Source organism: Andrographis paniculata, unplaced genomic scaffold, assembly GCF_009805555.1.
Source record: "Andrographis paniculata isolate CXL003 unplaced genomic scaffold, ASM980555v1 Contig5END, whole genome shotgun sequence".
In the NCBI taxonomy this organism is placed as follows: Eukaryota; Viridiplantae; Streptophyta; class Magnoliopsida; order Lamiales; family Acanthaceae; genus Andrographis; species Andrographis paniculata.
The window spans coordinates 1,043,370-1,063,829 of NW_026137595.1; the positions used below are offsets into that span (position 1 = coordinate 1,043,370).

The 20,460-nt window shown below is 38.2% G+C and overlaps 1 protein-coding gene across 1 annotated transcript; it reads left to right on the forward strand.

Moving 5' to 3' along the window:
• Positions 1-1,126: 1,126 nt before the first annotated feature.
• Positions 1,127-20,174, forward strand: LOC127258937 (protein SPIRRIG). Its single transcript, XM_051286020.1, has 19 exons — positions 1,127-1,964; positions 3,067-3,139; positions 3,295-3,380; positions 3,862-3,997; positions 4,094-4,150; positions 4,651-4,827; positions 5,961-6,152; positions 6,248-6,313; positions 6,912-7,026; positions 7,270-8,438; positions 9,294-9,993; positions 10,073-10,175; positions 10,276-11,375; positions 11,495-13,145; positions 13,293-16,346; positions 17,156-17,464; positions 17,565-17,871; positions 17,951-18,097; positions 18,828-20,174. Exons 1-19 carry the CDS (start codon positions 1,765-1,767, stop codon positions 19,998-20,000), a joined length of 10,815 nt encoding a protein of 3,604 aa, XP_051141977.1. The 5' UTR covers positions 1,127-1,764; the 3' UTR covers positions 20,001-20,174.
• The last annotated feature ends 286 nt before the right edge of the window (positions 20,175-20,460 follow it).

Here is a 20,460-nt window from a genome sequence, read left to right on the forward strand (position 1 = left end):
ATTCAAATTTAAAATTTTTACTATTCAAATCGCAACTCAAAATCCAAAGCCTCAAACAAACACACCCCAAATATATTTTTATTTAACGAAACAAAATAATATATACATTATTTCTATAATGGTGTATTTGGTACAGAAAAATGAAAATATTTTAATTTCTTTGATTTGATTTCTCTTCTATTTTCAGAGAAATAAAAGTTGCACTGTTATTTTTTTTATTATTTAATTTTTTAAAATTTAACTTTTAAAATTTTTAAAAAATTGTACTAAAATATAATTTTACAAAAACATCAAATATAATTTATTTTAAAAGGCCACTAAAAGGAGTCTCAATCAAACTATATTTCATGAACTAGTTAAAAACTCTCTTGTCAGATTAATTATTTATTTATTTTGATCAATTGAAATAACTATATATTTTTTTTACATTTTTTGACTGAATTTTCTATTGAAAATTAATTCTAATTTTCTATTCAATTCTATCGTATGTACCAAACGTGCATAAATTAAATTATATCAATTTTTAAATTAATTTATTCACTTATACAAATCCAAAAAAAATAAATATCACTTTAGGTAAGACTACACCAATACTTGCAAAATAAACAAATACATCAAAACAATTATTAACTTAATTATCAGCAAAATAGAAAAATACAAGCCATAAAAGATTCACCTAAACACAAAAGAAAATTCTAATTTGGTCTATATTTATCTGATTTGTTGAATAACTCAATAAATATTTGTGCATCTCCAACCACTAATCACTATTTTTAAATAATATCGTCAGGCTTTATTTTTTTTAACAAATAAATAAAACAGACAAATAAAAAAACACACAAATAATTAATAGAAAGAGTTAAAGCGACTGACAGGGCCTCACGTTGCAGGCATCGATCTCCGGGAGACACGTGGACGATTGACAGACGTCGATTAAATCCTACGTGGCAGATCGCTAGTTATGGGGAGTCTGAAGGGTTTTAGTAAGGGTTCGCTAGATTTCTACATATGTTGCAACGACTGCTTATTTCGATTTTAATTAATTAATAAATAATAATAAATATTATTATTATTATCGTCAATTTATTTATTTATATATATATTTTATAGATATAGATATAGAGCGAGAAACAAGCGCGGGGAGAGCGTCCGAAAACGGGGGGAGAGGGAGAGAGAGAGAGAGCGCCGTGCATTCGTTGATTTCCGTTCTTCAATTCGCTGCAAGATTTTTCATCCCGATTTCCATTTCCAGGGCAAAATCCAAGGTTGAAGGTGCGCCTCGATAATCGACCAGGGAGTCTACGTGTTGGTTGACTGACATTTCGGATGTCAAGAATCTAAACGGAAGAATTGATTGAATACGTAGACATAGCTCGGACTTTCATTTTTTTTGCATTTTTTTTTTTTTGCTTTTTGGGGGCGAGATTAGCAGGATTAGATTCGGTATAGAGACAGGGTTACGGGCGCCGGGTTGGATGTGCAGATCTTGCAACTCTTAACCCTTAATTTCACTCCGATCGGCTGCATTTGGTTTCTCTGCGGCGTTTTTTGTTGATCAGTTGTTTGATTTGGTTTCTGTAAATAGAACTGCGAATGAGCTGTCAGATCCTTCCCGGTCAGTAGTAGAAGGGTTTGGGATTTGGATCTGATCGCTGTTGTCAAGGAATTACGAAGTTTGTGTCTCCTGGATGAGAGAGCTGCGGTGTTTATTGTAACTATATTGTCGTTTACTGTACCTAGTTGCTTAGAGATATCTGTTCATACATGTTTGGGAAATCGAGTGGTAAGAAAACGATGAAATGGGGATCGTTGCTTAAAGACTTGAAGGACAAAGTAGGTCTCTCCCAGGCTTCCACACCGGCGTCATCTGCTCCATCATCGCCGCCCTTAAAAGAGAGCAGCAGCGGCAACAATGCCAACCATCGCTCGCCGTCCCGCCAAGACTTTTTGTCACGGGCTTCAAGGTTAGATTTTATCGTTTTTGTTCTACTGAATAATGCTGACCGAGGCTTTAATTAGGTTTATGAATGATTTACTTTGTTAAGATTGGTCAAGGAATCTGATCAGTTGATTGCTTGATGATGTAAATTATAAAAATAGTTTTTTTTTTTTTTTTTGGAACTATGAAGAGCTTTTGGTACATAATGGATGCATTGCATTGTGTCATGTTCCAGAGCATGTGTACTAATGAGCATAGTTCAATGACTTGATTGAAAACATGAATTGTGGTTCTTTGTAGTGCTATCTGTATATCCACCGAATTCTAGGAAGTGGTTTTGTCCACATTGAACTATGATGGCAGTCGAATTATCAGGATGATTTATTGGTAGAGCAAGCTCAGATGCTTTTTAAATTGCAAGTGGTTGCCACTTTTGATGGCTTTATTTGCTTGCCTGCAGTTGGTTAATCTCTATCCTGTCTGGTGAAGCGGATAGTAATGTGAATTGTGATGTTTTGGCTTAGTAATGTTCACTTTCTGAATTGTTTAGACGATCTATAGCATTGCATCCGTAGCTGCAATTGGCCATATTGCTAAAAGTAATATGGGAAAGCTGTGCATTGTTGGTTTTGGCTTGTTTCATGTTGGAATTTCAATTCCATACAGAAATGCAATTTGATGCAATGGCTATTTTCAACAAGCTGCCGCCACTGCATAGGCTATGTTGCTGTGATACGACATTTTTGTGTCAAGGACCATCACTGAATCTCCTGCTCATAGAAGATCTTATGATACCATTCACACAATAGTTCTTCTCAGCGTTGGATATGTGTCATTAAATAAAATGTGATTTTTGAAAAACTGGACCATTATAAAATTTGAAGCTAAATGGACATGGTGGGTCCTTCCCCGCAGACACCTTTCAGTTCTTCAGTTACAATTTTTTTGTTCTGATTATATAACCTAGATTTGGCATTGTGTTGAACCTTTTGTCTTCTGGGCTAAGGATTTTGCTTCACTCGTCAAAATTTCTTTAAATTTGAATCTTTTTTCTGGTCGTGTTTCATCATATTTTGAGTTTTGATCCTGTCTTAACTGTTACATTTTATTAATTTCAAATTCTACAGTGGAGAAAAACATGAATTGGAATGGGATTTTAAGAGATACTGGGAGGAGTTCCGTTCATCCACTTCTGAAAAGGTATGGTGAGATGTATTTCAAAGCTGTATAGAATTGTGTTTTTAACTGATACTTATGGCTCGCTTTTATCCCAGGATTATGACTATCTACTACAACAGTTTAAATTTCACTGCTACTAATACATTTCTTATCCTCTATTTTTTGTCTGTCTTCAGGAGAAGGAAAATGCATTAAATTGGACTGTAGATATTTTTTGTAGATTAGAGAAGCAACACACAAATGTTGCCCAAGTAATTTCAATGTAAGAGGAAAATTTATTTTCTTTACTTATCGCTTTATATTCAATGGATATTGCATATTACTGGATAAACCTTTTCATTGTTTTGTGATACTACATGTGATTGCTTGCCAATTTATCAGGCTTTTGTGGACATCCAATATGGAAAGATGTAACTTTAATTTGTATCTTTTGCATATATTTCCTGAAAATTTCATAAATTGTGTAGTGCTTCCATTTCCTTAATGGAAACTACTAGGAAAGTCTGTGATGGTTTGATCTAGAAGGGAGGGCCATTGGCTTGTATTCTTCGGATCTACAAGTATTCTATATTTGTGCATACCTGAAAAAGGAAAAAAAAAACCCCTGTTTAGATTAAAATCAGATTATGTTGTGACCTTTTATGTTCATAGGAGGACTGTATTAATGCTGGGGCATTAATTATTAAAACTAGTTTGAACTACATAATTTATCTTTTCATTTATATGCTTTCTGATATTTGCAGGCTAGTAGAGACCCACATATTTTCTTTTGTTGTGGGAAGGGCATTTGTAACAGATATTGAAAAGTTGAAGCTTAGCAGTAAAACAAGAGCTTTGGAAGCTGAGAAAGTTTTGGCATTTTTCTCAGAAATCACAAAGGTTTTAACATACATTAAAAGTGAAAAGATATGCCTCCTTGCAGGTTCCATGGACTTCTGTATTTCTATGACAACTGACATTCTTCTTTCTCTGCAGGATGGCTTTAGACCTGGTGCTAATCTATTGCATGCAGTGGAAATCCTAGTATCTGGGGTTTGTTCATTGACCCATCTAAGACATCATAATGATGATTGGCTTTTGGTGTCATCTGTGGTGCATTTTCAATATGAGAATGCAAATGTTCTTTTCGATTTCATTTTTACTTGACAGAAAATGGTTATACCATAGAAAAGCATAGAAGCACTTCTAGGATCCCAATTTCTTTTAACATTGTTGGAACCCCAGTCAGCCTATCATATGTTTTCAACTTTTTCTTGAATGAAAAATGACAAAAATATCTAATGCATCTTTTGGCAGATTCCCCCCCTTTGTTTAATAACCAACTTATATGGGAAAACATATATTGGATTTTATTTTATTTTTCAAATCATGATACATATCATAATTGATAATTGATATATGTACCAATATGTAAATTGCATAATGTCCAGATGTTTTTGCCTGTGTTTCCAAGCTTTTCTCTGTTGCCTGTTATATGAAGTTGCATGATGGGTTTGCTACTTATGCTCATGATGGTGTATATGCATTTGCAGTCTGTTGATAAGCAATCATTTCTAGATTCTGGAATCTTATCCTGTTTGATTCATGTGCTGAATGCTCTTCTTGCTCCCGATGGTGGCAACCATTCCAAAGAGCCAAATAATGATGATGAGTTGCTATCGGTTCATGAAAATAATACCGCTGAAACAAAATCTGTTCCCCAACTTGAGGTACTCTGTCCTTGTTGTATTCTTTCCCTGAGGTACTCTCAATTTTGTATAGATATTATTTCGTTGGCTTTAGGTACTTTTCTAGTTGGTACTAGCTTGCTGTGGTAGTTCTCTGCATAGTTCTCACTGTTATCCTGTATCATAAGCTCTTGTATTATGCCCTCTTCACCTACCCTTTTTTATTTTTGGAGGTAGAAAAGAATGTATTTACAAAATCATTACGAAATCAAGGGTAACCTGCTGGATAAAGTCTTAAACAAAAGAATAACCATAAAGGAAACTTTCTGAGGAGGCATCTTAAACCTGAAACAACAAAATGGAAACTGGCTCCAAATGCATTATAACAAAATTGTTAGCTCCCCCTACCCCTCACGCTTTCCACCACCTACTTAGATAACACTTTTTGCAAATCTTATGGACTGCCTTTTTGTGAAATGAGGCAAGAAATTGTTCTTAAAGAAAGTTGGGTTGTTATTTGGGTTAATCAGATCATCTTAATGCAGTACAAATGTTCAGTTCTTTGCACATGCATCTATCAGTATGTTTTGTCCTCAATACTTCACACATCGTAAGTGAGATTGCTTAGTATTGTTTTGAATAGCATGATATTCTTGTTGCTTTGTATTAGTTCGATAAGGTTCAGATGTTAGGATGCACATCATGTACATGCGTCTTTGTGTTTACTTCTATCACCTGCAGCATAAGTTAATCTTGGTTAAACTACTTCGCAGTGAATACAGATTGTTTTAATGTTCATATAAAAGGGAAATGTCCAAGTTCATTCTACTCCGGTTACAAGGAGACAATCATTGCCAAATGTGAATCTTCTTGTTTCTATTTATTTTTATTGCACTAAAACTGTCACATTCCCTAAGAAACTAGGATCTGGTCTAATTCAATTATTTGCTCTCTTTGTTGGTGTACTTTTGAATTCTTGATTTTGATTTTGATTTCTAGGCATTGCCTATTGTCTTTAATTCTGTACATTGTCAAAACTCGTTGACGTATTTGTTGTATCTGGAAGCTAACTATTGCTTTGATTGATGGATTCTTGCGCCAGTTGTTCCCTATGTAAACTTGGTTTGCTATTGACCTAAAATCTAAAAATCTGAACAGAGTCTGATTTTTATCAGGTTGAGGGTAGGGTTGTACATATTATGAAAGCATTGGCTAGCCATCCCTCAGCCGCTCAAAGTCTGATAGAGGATAATTCACTTCAGTTATTGTTTCAAATGGTTGCCAATGGTTCTTTAATTGTGTTCTCTCAATACAAGGAGGGTCTTGTTCCTTTGCATACCATTCAACTTTACAGACATGCCATGCAGGTAAAAGGACATTTCTTCTATGATCAACTGAATTTATTTTTACAGATTTTGATTTCATGTATTTTTGTTGAATGGTACTCTTTTCCCTGGTCCAGATTCTTGGTCTTCTTTTGGCTAATGACAATGGCTGCACTGCTAAGTATATACACAAGCATCATCTGGTATTTCTGCTAATCCTGTATATATGTGTGCATAATTCATATGTTGTTTCTTATTAGTAGGCGAGGTACTCTGCACCAGTTAGTAAAAAGAATGGGGGGTTGTATGGTGTAATATATTGTAATTCCATTTAGTAATATCATCAGCTCTTTTGTGTTAATTGCTTTAATGGTCTCTAGTCATATTTTCATCCAGACTCAACAATAATATCTTACTATGGTCTATCCATCATCTATAGAAGTTGATAATACCTTGGCTTGCTTTCAGTTTCATAATCACATGTTTCCTGGAAAGAAAATTATCATCTGATTCTGGATGTTCATAAGTTTAATCATCAGTCAAAAATGCCTGTATGATTGTTCATACAGTGATTGCAAGTGAATTATGGTCCTTCTCTTATAAACTACGCTTCACAATGAGATGGCTGATTGGACACTGGTAAACATTCCTGTGAGTTGGGTGCGGAGTACATCTTCCTACATGCTTTAGTACATCTAAGCTTTTCCTTCTTGTTTTGCTGCCCTTTGGTTATTTCTCATGTGATTCTTTGTGATCTAAGAACCTAATTATTGATTTGATGGTGCTTCCTTTTTGTGCCAGATAAAAGTACTTCTCATGGCCATCAAGGATTTCAATCCTGACTGTGGAGATCCTGCCTACACTATGGGCATTGTGGACTTGCTTCTTGAGTGTGTTGAATTGTCATATAGAACTGGTGAGAGGGCATAATTTCTCCTATAGCATAAAATTAGAGCTGAAGTTCGAACCTTTGCTTTACAACATGTGACATTCTTTAAATTTAGTAAAACTTGCTTTCTGCTAATGTGATCCTATTATGTTTCAAATTTGATATACTACTACAACCACTAGGTAGATTAGTTGACATTCATGCCAATAATATTTTTCCCTTGGATTGTCTAATAGAATTATGTCTATTTGCTGCAATTTGTGCCTGTAGATGCTGGTGGCGTCAGACTCAGGGAGGATATTCGCAATGCTCATGGTTATCACTTCCTTGTCCAATTTGCTTTAACTCTGTCAAGGATTAGAGTTGATCAGACAGTGCAGTCTGGTTCACCTTATGCTGAGTCTGCTTCAGACAGGTTACATGTCGCTGGTGGGTCAGGAAGAAATGAATTAAGAGAAGATGGAAATGCCTCAACGCAAAGTCTCTCTCCATCACTTTGTAGGCTTCTTGATGTCATCATCAATTTTGCTCTGACAGGACCCTCAGATACTGATGGATTATCACGGCAGAAGGCTCTAAAAAGTTCTCAAACAAAGCCTAATGGGCATGGAAGAAGCCGCACATCATCCTCCGATCATATAACTGATGAAATGTGGGATATGGATAACGGAAAAGTCAAAGATTTAGAAGCTGTACAAATGCTACAGGACATTTTAATCAAAGCTGAAAATACTGAACTACAGGCGGAAGTGCTAAATAGAATGTTTAAGATGTTCTCCAGTCATCTTGAAAACTACAAGTCGTGTCAGGAATTGAGAACTGTTCCTCTATTGATTCTTAATATGGCTGGTTTTCCTTCTGCGCTGCAAGACATAATCTTGAAAATTCTTGAATATGCAGTGACCGTTGTGAATCTCATCCCTGAACAAGAGTTGCTTTCACTTTGCTGCTTGTTGCAACAACCAGTAACCTCTGACTTGAAGCATACGATTCTGTCCTTTTTTGTAAAACTTGTATCTTTTGACCAGCAGTACAAGAAAGTATTAAGGGAAGTTGGTGTGCTGGAGGTCCTATTAGATGATTTGAAGCAACATAAGTTTCAGCTGGGTCCCGAGCAGTTTAGTGATAACCATGGCCAGTTGGAAATAGAAGCTAGCTCTAGCAGCTTCCAGAAGCACCTAGACACCAAGGATGCTATCATTTCTTCCCCAAAACTCTTCGAATCTGGTTCTGGAAAAATCCCTCTTTTTGATATGGAGGAGACAGTTGCTGTTGCTTGGGACTGTTTAGTATCCTTGCTCAAGAAAGCAGAAGCCAATCAAGCATCATTTCGTTCTGCTAATGGTTTTGTGATTGCACTTCCTTTTATAGCCTCTGACATCCACCGTCCAGGCGTTCTCCGGGTGTTGTCATGTTTGATTATGGAGGATGTCAAGCAGGTACAAACAATTTATTTTGCTCTTTATTAATTTTTACCAGTTCATTACTCATCAGATTACTTTTATGCTTCAAATGAAGTTTCATTGTCGTAACTGTTTGTGCATTCTTCTTAATTATGATTTTATGTTTTTTTCCTGTCTGTACCTTGTCGTGCATTTAATATGAATTTCCTGTATGTTAATGATCAAGACTGTATATGGTGCTGTGATGTTGACTCTTCTGAGGCTATCGAATTTAGACAATGGTTCTGTTGGTATTTTGGTGTTTGATCGTTAATTTATTTGAAGCTGATATATTTTCTCCTCCATCGTTGATATTAAATTTTGTTCATCTGTTCAGATGGTTATAAGTTCTGTATCTAGTATGAGGGTGTATTTACTTTGTAGTTTGTTTTTTTGTTGATATTTTTCAAATTGAAGAGTTGTTGGATGTAATCTTTTATTTAGAAAACAGGCATTGGGTGTGATATTTTTTAAGGGAAATTGAGTGTTTGAACAGTAAAAAAATTATAGAAAAGAAAAAATTGCAAAGTGAAAAGATCCGGAGTGTTCCTATTAAATGGCTAGATAAGTCAATGTGTATTGCTACATTTTTTCTTTGGTCACTGAATTAGATCTTGATTTTTGACTTAACCCTTATGATTCTCTGTTTTTCATGTAAAAGTTTATTCTTTTGGAGGTTTCCGTTTGTTATAAATGTTTTGTTGTGGATACTGTCGCTTATTAGTCCTGTTTGCTGTCACCCAATGTGTGTAAAATCACTCTCTGAGTATGCTTTTTTCTGAATGTCATGCACTGTTTCTTGCATTAGTTGAATTTGCTGTTTTATAATGTTATTTGTTCAATTATCTTCAGGTCCATTCAGATGAATTAGGTTCCTTGGTTGAGATTTTAAAAAGTGGGATGGTTATAAGTGCTTTGGGATCTCAATATACTCTTCAATGTGATGCAAAATGTGATGCTTTTGGAGCCCTATGGAGGATATTAGGAGCTAATGGCTCGGCACAGAGGGTTTTTGGTGAAGTGACTGGTTTTTCTCTTTTATTAACTACCCTTCATTCTTTTCAAAGTGATGAAGAACAGAACAAAGAGCTGACAAATTCTGTTGGAATTAAAATCTTTACATATATGATGCGCGTAATGACAGTTGCAGTTTCTGATAATGCTGTCAACAGGACAAAGCTACATTCAATGCTATCTTCACATACCTTTTATGAACTTCTCTGTGAATCTGGGTTAATTTGCGTTGAAAGTGAATGCCTAGTTATACAGTTGTTTCTGGAACTTTCACTTGAGTTGGTTCTTCCACCATCTCTAATGTCAGAATCTACGATGGTATCTCATAATACTGGGAATGAATCAACCTGTTTTGTTTTGACAACACAATCAGGCTCTTTTGCTCCTGAGAAAGCACGGGTGTACAATGCTGCTGCTGTCAGGGTGCTCATACGTGCTTTGCTGCTGTTCACTCCAAAGGTTCAGCTAGAATTGCTTAACCTTATTGAAAAGCTTGCTTATTCCAGTTGCTTCAATCAGGAAAATCTAACATCAATAGGTGCGAATTTGCTAATCAAGTTACGAATTACTTTTTGATTCTGTGATGCTTCTATTAAAGTTTGTTCCAATGCTGTTAGGTTGTGTACAAATTCTTTTGGAGATTGTATACCCCATCCTGTCAAGTTTTTCTCCTTTGGTTTCTCATGCTTTGAAGGTTGTAGAAGTTCTTGGTGCCTACAGGTAATGTGGTTAATAATGTGGAAATATATTGCCTGCGAAGATGAATTTTTGGCTGCACAAAAATTGTATTAATGTGGACAGTTCACTTCTTGATTGACAGGCTATCAGTATCAGAGCTTAGAATTCTTGTTCGATACATATTCCAAATGAGGCATTTTAGTTCTGGTCGGTACCTTATCCAGATGATTGAAAGATTGATTCTTTCAGAGGATATGGGATCACAAGATGTGTCTCTTGCCCCATTTTTGGAGTTGGACATGAGCAAGATAGGCCATGCTTGCATTCAAGTGCCACTAGGGGAAAGATCGTGGCCCCCTGCTGCTGGTTATTCTTTTGTATGTTGGTTTCAGTTCAAAAACTTCTTAAAATCTTCATCAAGGGAGAGTGAAGCTCCTAAAGCTATACCTCCTAGAAGACAAAGTGTCAAAAGTGGACAACAATATGGAGGCCAGGTTTTAAGGATATTCTCTGTTGGGGCAGTGGATAATGGAAGCTCGTTTTATGCAGAGCTTCGACTAGATGATGATGGGCTTCTAACTCTTGCAACAAGCAATTCTTCCTCCCTTACTTTTTCTGGGATTGAAATGGAGGAAGGCAGGTGGCATCACCTTGCAGTTGTGCATAGCAAACCAAATGCTTTGGCTGGGTTATTTCAAGCTAGTTTTGCTTATTTATATCTGGATGGAAAGCTAAGACACACTGGGAAGCTTGGATACTCTCCTTCTCCTGCTGGGAAGCCTCTAAATGTAACTATTGGGACACCGGTTGCCTGTGCAAAGGTTAGTGATTTGTCATGGAAGCTCAGATCTTGCTACCTATTTGAAGAGGTGCTTTCTCCAGGTTCGATATGTTTTATGTACATTCTTGGGCGAGGATACAAAGGGCTGTTTCAGGATTCTGATTTAGTGAAATTTGTTCCTAACCAGGCATGTGGTGGGGGTAGTATGGCTATATTAGATTCTTTAGACAGTGACTTGCCTTTGTCCCCAAATATACAAAATCCAGAGATTTCTGGCAAGGTGGATCATAGTGGGATTGTTTGGGATTCTGATAAATTGGGAAATCTATCCCTCCAGTTGTGGGGTAAGAAAATGATATTTGCATTTGATGGAACCATTACAGAAATGATTCGATCATCTGGAACTTTATCTGTGCTCAATCTAGTTGATCCTCTATCAGCTGCTGCTTCTCCTATTGGCGGTGGGTGAATTGATTGATCTCTATTGTTATCTCTATTTTCAATAATATATACTGTTTAATTCTTTTCCTTAGCTTATGTGTTTAGCTAATTTTTCTATTAAATTGTTGGCTTCTCTCAGGGATACCACGTTTTGGTCGACTTATTGGAGATACTTATGTGTGTAAACATTGTGTCATTGGTGATACAATCCGTCCCATTGGAGGCATTAATATTATCCTTGCGCTTGTTGAAGCTGCTGAAACTAGGGACATGCTTCACATGGCATTGATGTTACTTGCATGTGCGCTTCATCAGAATCCTCAGAATGTTAGAGATATGCAGAAGTGTCGTGGATACCACTTGCTAGCTCTTTTCCTTCACCGCAGAATGTCATTGTTTGACATGCAATCGCTTGAGATCTTTTTCCAGATAGCTGCATGTGAGGCATCTTTCTCCGAACCCAGAAAACTTTGGACAGGGCAGACGACTCAATCGCCTGTTGTCACCGTTCACGAGACGAGTTCTGAAGATTTCAATTTATCAAAATTTCGTGATGAATTTTCATCGGTGGGATCTCAGGGGGATATGGATGATTTTTCTGCTCCAAAAGATTCCTTTAGTCATATATCAGAGCTCGAAAATACAGATTTGCCAACAGAGTCGTCTAACTGCATTGTTTTGTCAAATGCTGATATGGTTGAACATGTATTGTTGGATTGGACTCTATGGGTGACAGCTCCAGTGCCAATTCAAATTTCTTTACTTGGGTTTCTTGAGCATCTGGTCTCCATGCACTGGTATAGAAATCACAACCTTACAATTCTCCGCAGAATTAATCTTGTCCAACATTTACTTGTGACCCTGCAGAGAGGCGATGTCGAAGTGCCAGTGCTGGAAAAGTTAGTTGTGTTACTTGGGGTGATTTTAGAAGATGGATTTCTTCCTTCTGAATTGGAACTGGTTGTGAGGTTCACAATCATGACCTTTGATCCTCCTGAGTTAACATCACGTAGCCATATATCACGGGAATCAATGGGGAAACATGTTATCGTAAGAAATATGCTACTTGAGATGCTTATTGATCTTCAAGTGACCATTCACTCAGATGAATTGCTTGAGCAGTGGCACAAAATTGTTTCATCAAAGTTAATTACCTATTTCCTTGATGAGGCTGTTCATCCTACCAGTATGAGGTGGATCATGACCCTTTTAGGGGTGTGCCTTGCATCTTCTCCCACATTTGCACTAAAATTTCGCTCAAGTGGTGGTTATCAGGGTTTGACAAGGGTGCTTACGAATTTCTATGATTCTCCTGATATTTACTACATTTTATTTTGTTTGATGTTTGGGAAGCCTGTGTATCCAAGGTTACCAGAAGTTCGCATGCTTGACTTTCATATGCTCATGCCAAGTGATAATAACTGTGGGGAGTTGAAATTTGTTGAGCTTCTGGAATCTGCTATTGCTATGGCAAAATCAACATTTGATAGGTTATGCATGCAGTCAATGCTTGCACATGAAACTGGCAATCTTTCCCAGATTGGTGCTAGCCTTGTGGCTGAGCTGGTAGATGAGTGTATAGATATGGCTGGAGAGCTCCAAGGTGAAGCTTTGATGCACAAAACTTATGCTGCCCGTTTGATGGGTGGAGAGGCGTCAGCACCTGCTGCGGCAACTTCTGTTTTGAGATTTATGGTTGATCTTGCAAAAATTTGCCCTCCCTTTTCTGCTGTCTGCAGAAGGGCTGAATTTCTTGAAAGCTCTATTAACCTCTACTTTTCTTGCATCAGGTCTCACACATATCTGACTTTTAACTTTTATGATCATTAACATATCCCTTCTCCCCCCTAATTTGTTTTGTGTGGTAGGTGTTAGCGGTCAGTTTGTTATGTATTGCTATATGTTGGTTAACCATTAAAATCTCTTTGTTCATTCAGGGCCTCCCAAGCTGTGAAGATGGCAAAAGAACTCACTGAAAAAGCTGATGACAAGAATTTGAACGATGATGACAGTAGTGTCTCCCAGAATTCTTTCTCAAGCTTGCCTCAAGAACATGAGTTGTCAGCAAAGACCTCTATCAGTATAGGAAGCTTCACCCAGGCTAATGTGAGTGCTAGCTCTGAAGATTTGTCTGCTTTTCCAAATAACGTAGGAGCTGAGAAGCCAGAAATTGATGTTAAAGCAGTGCAAGTAGACAGACCAGTGAAGGACGGTGGACCTACCTCAGGTAGTGTTGATGGTGAAGCAATTGACAAGGCATCCAATGACACTTCTGGAAGTCGTGAGTTTGACTTTCGTGACATGAAAGACACTCCCAATCATATTCATCAGAATGAGTCAGAGAGTTCTCTTTCTTTGACCATGCTGGAATCTCCTAGTTTGTCAGAGAGATCTAATTCCAGGATCCCACAAACTCCATCTCAATCTCCATCCCCAGTAACATTGACACCTTGGGTGGGGCGTGCAAGTCACAATGATATTAAAGTACGGTCAACTTCAACCCTATCTATGGAGTCTTCTATGTCTGCAATTGATGTGGATTCTGCTTCAGACACGAAGTCTGCTTCTCAAACAGAATCTGCTTCAAACTCATTATTTGTTATAAGTCCAAAACTTCTCCTTGAAGTAGATGATTCTGGCTATGGAGGCGGTCCATGCTCTGCTGGTGCTACTGCAATTCTAGATCTTGTGGCAGAAGTTCTATCGGGTCTTGTCACTGAGCAGATGAAAGCTGCCCCATTCATTGAAGCTGTGTTGGAAAGCGCGCCTCTCTATGTTGATGCTGAATCTGTTTTAGTTTTCCAGGGATTATGCCTTAGTAGACTAATGATCTTTCTTGAAAGGCGGCTCATGCAAGATGATGAGGAAAATGAGAAGAAGTTGGATAAGGCTCGGTGGTCCTTGAACTTAGATGTGCTGTCTTGCATGATAGTCGATCGTGTGTATATGGGCGCTTTTCCTCAGCCTGCTACTGTTTTAAAGACTTTGGAGTTTTTGTTATCCATGCTACAGTTGGCAAATAAAGATGGTAGGATTGAAGACACAATTCCAACTGGCAAAGGTCTCCTTTCTATTGGTAGAGGAAATAGACAACTTGAAGCTTATATGCATGCTCTTTTAAAGAATATGAATCGTATGATACTCTACTGTTTCCTTCCATCATTCTTATGCACAATTGGTGAAGACGACCTTCTCTCACGTTTGGGCTTGCAGAGTGAACCTAAGAAAAGATTGTTTACTTACTCTTTGCCTGAGGAAGGGGGTCTTGATATCTTTACAGTTTTACAGTTACTGGTTGCTCACAGACGAATAATATTTTGCCCCAGTAATATAGAGAAGGATCTGAATTGTTGCCTTTGTATAAATTTAATTTCTCTTCTCCATGACCACAGACAAAATGTTCAAAATGCAGCTGTTGATATTATCAAGTATCTTCTGGTCCATTGCAGAGCTGCACTTGAAGAGTTTCTTGTCACTAAAACAAATCAGGCCCTGTCACTGGATGTTCTTCATGGTGGTTTTGATAAGCTTTTGACTGGAAATGTGTCTGAATTTTTTGAATGGCTTAATACTGCTGAGCCACTCATCAATAGAGTGTTGGAACAGTGTGCTGCCATTATGTGGACACAGTATATAGCTGGGTCTGCCAAGTTCCCTGGGGTGAGGATAAAGGGCATGGATAGTCGTCGTAAGAGAGAAATGGGGAAAAAATCAAGGGATGTCTCAAAACTAGATCAAAGACATTGGGAACAGGTGAATGAAAGGAGAATTGCTCTTGAATTGGTTCGTGATGCCATGTCAACTGAGTTACGTGTTATCCGGCAGGATAAGTATGGATGGGTGCTTCATGCTGAAAGTGAGTGGCAAACTCACCTCCAGCAACTTGTTCACGATCGAGGAATATTTCCAATTGGAAAATCATGTACTAATGAAAACGAGCCTGAATGGCAACTTTGTCCCATTGAAGGTCCATTACGAATGAGAAAAAAACTTGAACGATGTAAGCTAAAAATTGACACCATTCGGCATGATCTTGATGAACAATTGGTATTAGAAGGAGAGATGTCCAAGCTGAAAACTGAAAATGAAGACCATGCCTCTGATACTGGATCGGATATCTTTTATAATCTTTTAATTGGTCAGGAGGGGGATGAATCTTCGGTTGCTGAATTTCATGAACCAGCTTTCAAAGAAACAGATTCCGCTCATGATGTAAGTTTTTCTGGGATTGGATGGAATGATGATAAAGAGAGTAGCATCAATGAAGCAAGCCTGCATTCGGCCAATGACTTTGGGGTCAAGTCCAGTGCTGCATCCACCCAAAGGGCAGAAAGTGTTCAAGGGAAGTCTGATTTTGGATCTGCAAGGCAATCTTCCATAAGAATTGATGAAATGAGGTTGGCAGAGGAGAAGTCCGATAAAGAACTAAATGATAGTGGAGAATACTTGATCCGACCTTATTTGGAACCTCTTGAAAGGATCAAACATAAGTATAATTGTGAAAGAGTTGCGGGCCTTGACAAACATGATGGGATATTTCTAATTGGAGAATTGTCACTATATGTTATTGAGAATTTTTACATTGATGATTCTGACTGCATATGCGAAAAGGATAGCGAGGATGAACTTTCTGTTATTGACAAGGCTTTAGGTGTCAAGATGGACTCTTCTTCTAGCATGGATTCTCATTCCAAGCCAGCTTCATCATGGTCTGCTCCAATGAGAACATACTCTGTGGGTAGGGCATGGGCATACAATGGCGGAGCATGGGGTATGGAAAAAGTAGGAAGTAGTGGTAATGTACCCCATCTTTGGCGCATGTGGAAGCTTGATAGCGTCCATGAGCTTTTGAAGCGTGATTATCAACTTCGACCAGTTGCTATTGAGATTTTCAGCATGGACGGTTGCAATGACCTATTGGTTTTCCACAAGAAGGAGAGAGAAGAAGTTTTCAAAAATCTGGTGGCCTTGAATCTACCAAGAAACAGCATGTAAGTTGTTAAGTTCCTTGCGCGCTGTATTATTTTCTTGCCATCCTTTGCTAGGTCTTCTACTTGGTATCTTTTGTTACATGAAATATGTTTCTGAGATGTCAATGCGATGTGATGATTTTATTTTCTTCACATATCTGTCAAATGAAAGAAGAAACGAGAGCTTTATGAAATATACCAGGAATTATATGAGTTCTGTAATTTTCCTATTGAAGGTTTTGATGATCAAATTGTTGCAGTGTTTTTTTGGTATAATTCTGCTGGTTCAAATAGGTGGCTTTAGCTCTTATAAGAGATTGAGAATCTTTCCCCTGCTAATTGATTAGTCTTGATTAGTTCATTAATATTGATCTCTCTAGTTTTCTTCCTTCTCAATTTCCTGGACTATTTTGTAAATTTTCTCATGTCTATGTTGTGATGTTTATGAATTGTCTTTGTGTGCTTGGAAAAGAGTGTTAACCTATTCCTGTGTACGGTAAGCTTATATTTGGCAACTTTTAGCTTTCTCCTGTATTATATACTCTTACAGAGCAAAGTCGTTCAGCTTGAAATAATATACTTCTTGTACTTAGTTGTCAATGTCTCTAATGCGAATACAAGGAATAGACTGAATGTAGTTTATAGTAGCAGCAACATAATGGCAATTGCACATCATGATTGCAGTTCTAGTTAATAAATAATCTTTTCCTTGTTACTTGAATTTCATTGTTCTTGAGAATGTTTTGTTCCCTGCTGCTACATTCTGGCTGTTTGGTTTGTTTGCGTAATTCTTATGAACAAAACTAATATTTGATTTGTGCACTTGCCAGAATAGATGCGACATTATCTGGATCCACAAAACAGGATAGCACTGAAGGCAGCCGTCTTTTCAAGGTCATGGGAAAATCAATAACCAAGAGGTGGCAAAATGGAGAAATTAGCAATTTTCAGTACATTATGTATCTGAACACTCTGGCAGGTCGTGGGTACAGTGATCTTACACAGTATCCAGTGTTCCCTTGGGTCCTTGCAGATTATGAAAGTGAGAATCTTGATTTGTCGGATCCAAAAACATTCAGAGTACTTGAGAAACCAATGGGTTGTCAAACAAGGGAAGGCGAAGAGGAGTTCAGGAAGAGGTCTCTTTTTCACCATGGCAATTTAGTTCTTCACTAATTTGTCAAGTTAGATACCTCTCATTCATCTTATCCACTCACTTCTTCATACATATACTGACAGGTATGAGAGCTGGGATGATCCAGATGTTCCCAAATTTCATTATGGTTCTCATTATTCTAGTGCTGGGATTGTTCTCTTCTACCTCTTGCGCCTGGCACCATTTAGCACAGAGAATCAAAAGCTGCAGGGTGGACAATTTGACCATGCTGATCGGCTTTTCAATAGTGTTGGGGATACCTGGTTGAGTGCGGCTGGGAAGGGCAACACTTCAGATGTGAAGGAGCTTATTCCTGAATTCTTCTATATGCCGGAATTTCTGGAAAACAGGTTCAATCTTGATTTAGGCGAGAAACAATCGGGAGAAAAGGTTTGTAGGTTATTTGAATTGATAACTTTGTACTTGAGTTTATTTTTATAGATGGGATTGCTTACAAATAATCTGCCAGGTTGATGATGTTATCTTACCTCCATGGGCCAAGGGCAGTGCAAGGGAGTTCATTAGGAAACATAGGGAAGCCTTGGAATCTGATTATGTTTCAGAGCATCTCCATCACTGGATAGACCTCATTTTTGGATACAAGCAGCGGGGAAAGGTGTGTATCTTGTCGTATTATTGTAACCATGCTTAATTACCAGTACTTGCCTCTAATAGGTACCACACACACACATATGGAGTTCCAGTTGCTACTGAAACCATCACTTTCCTTTTACATGTGTGTTTGCTCAATGATGTTTTTGCATTTGGTATGTAGCAGAGAATAACGACAGAAAAATAAATAATTCATTAGGCAAACGGATGCTGTATCTTTACTTGGAAATAGACTTTTTGCAACCTCTTGTGATATAGATTAAAAATTATTGTTGCTAGTTTTAAACAATCATGAATGATCCATATTCTATCTATTTTTCTTTTTTTTGGAAAATCACGGTGTATCTGAATTTCAAGTCAACCTATCCCTGGTACAATTTTTTTTATTCTCATTTGCTACTGTTGCAATTTTTTGATTTTGGCTGTTGTATAATCTTGTTCTTATTGGCATGGTTATGGCTGTGTTCTCTATAGTTGGATGCTTTAAGCCCTTGCGTTAAGCCTTGAATAGTCCCTTCTTTCGTTTTCTCTTCACTCCTATGTTATTTCAAGGGTACAAATACATTTTATGCTTGGCTATTAGTTGATTATCAAGAGCAGTGGATCGATTTGTGGAATTTGCACTCTTTTGATAAAAGCTCATGCCTGTCATGTCTTCCCCATGCTTGGAACACCATGATTCTCTCTATTCATGGTTTATTTCTCTGTGCTAAATTCTCTTTGTTATTATTCAGGCAGCAGAGGAAGCTGTCAACGTTTTCTACCACTATACATATGAAGGCAGCGTCGATATTGACTCCGTTACAGATCCTGCAATGAAAGCGTCAATACTGGCACAGATTAATCACTTTGGTCAAACGCCGAAGCAGCTCTTCTTAAAGCCTCATGTTAAGAGACGAATAGATAAAAGATCTGTTCCTCATCCACTCAGACACGCTTCAATGCTTGTTCCTCGTGAGATTCGGAAGAGCAAGTCTGCCATATCCCAAATCGTGACTTTGAATGACAAAATTCTCATTGCTGGTGCAAACACCTTGCTAAAGCCGCGAACATTTACCAAATATGTTGCATGGAGTTTCCCAGATCGGAGCTTGCGGTTTATTCAGCAAGATCAGGATAAGCTTCTTTCCACTCATGAAAATCTTCATGGTGGCAACCAAATCCAATCTGTTAGCGCTAGCCATGATGGCCAAACTTTGGTGACCGGAGCAGATGATGGCTTAATTTGCGTTTGGAGAATCTCTAGCGGGCCTCGTACACTTCAGAACTTGCAGTTAGAGAGGGCTCTTTGTGGCCATACCGGTAAAATCAGTTGTCTTCGAGTTAGCCAGCCCTACATGATAATTGTCAGCGGATCCGACGATTGTACTGTTATAATATGGGACCTCAGCTCTTTGGTTTTCATTAGACAGCTGCCCGAGTTCCCTTCACCAGTTTCAGCGATCTTCGTAAATGACCTGACTGGAGAAATTGTGACTGCAGCTGGTGTGACCCTTGCTGTTTGGAGCATCAATGGCGACTGCCTTGCTGTCGTCAACACATCGCAACTTCCATCCGACTTCATCCTCTCACTTACAGGCTCGACAACCTCAGACTGGTTGGAAACAAACTGGTATGTCTCAGGTCACCAAAGCGGTGCTGTCAAAGTCTGGAAAATGGTTCACTCCAGCGAGTCACCACAGACTAAACAAACCGGTGGAAGCCCAACCGGTGGGCTATGTCTCGGAAGCAAAGCTCCTGAATACCGGTTGATCCTACAGAAGGTCCTGAAAGCCCACAAATCCCCCGTCACATCCCTCCACCTCTCGGGTGATCTTAAGCAGCTGTTGAGTGGGGATTCGAGCGGACACCTGCTGTCATGGACGATATCGGATGAAGCCTTGAGATCGAATGCTAACCTGGGGTGACGAGAAAATGATGCCAGAAGTATGAATGATATTGTAGTTTCGCATCTGCTCTAGATGGTTTTTTTCTTAACAGATGTCTCTCCTTGGTAATGTGGAGTTGTGTCCATTAGGTTCGTCGGACAGAATGTCGTGGCCTCGCCTCTAACAAGTGCCTCACAGCTTCGGGACAAGCCCGATGCCATCGGAGAAAGTTTGTGGATGCATAAAGTGTTGCAATTTTGGTGATTCAAAGAAAAGAGTTTAGTGGCATTTCTGCGTGGTGTTATGTATGTGTATATAGGAGGAGAAGGGCAGTGTGCACAGATGAATGATGATGATGTTGTGTATAGAAAAGCATTTGGAATGGGAAGTTAGCTTTAAACTTTTACCCCAACTTTGATTGACGATGACGATGACGATGATTCATCCATTTATTCACCATTTAGCTAAATTCTCCATCCTTTTTTGTTGTATAAGAAAC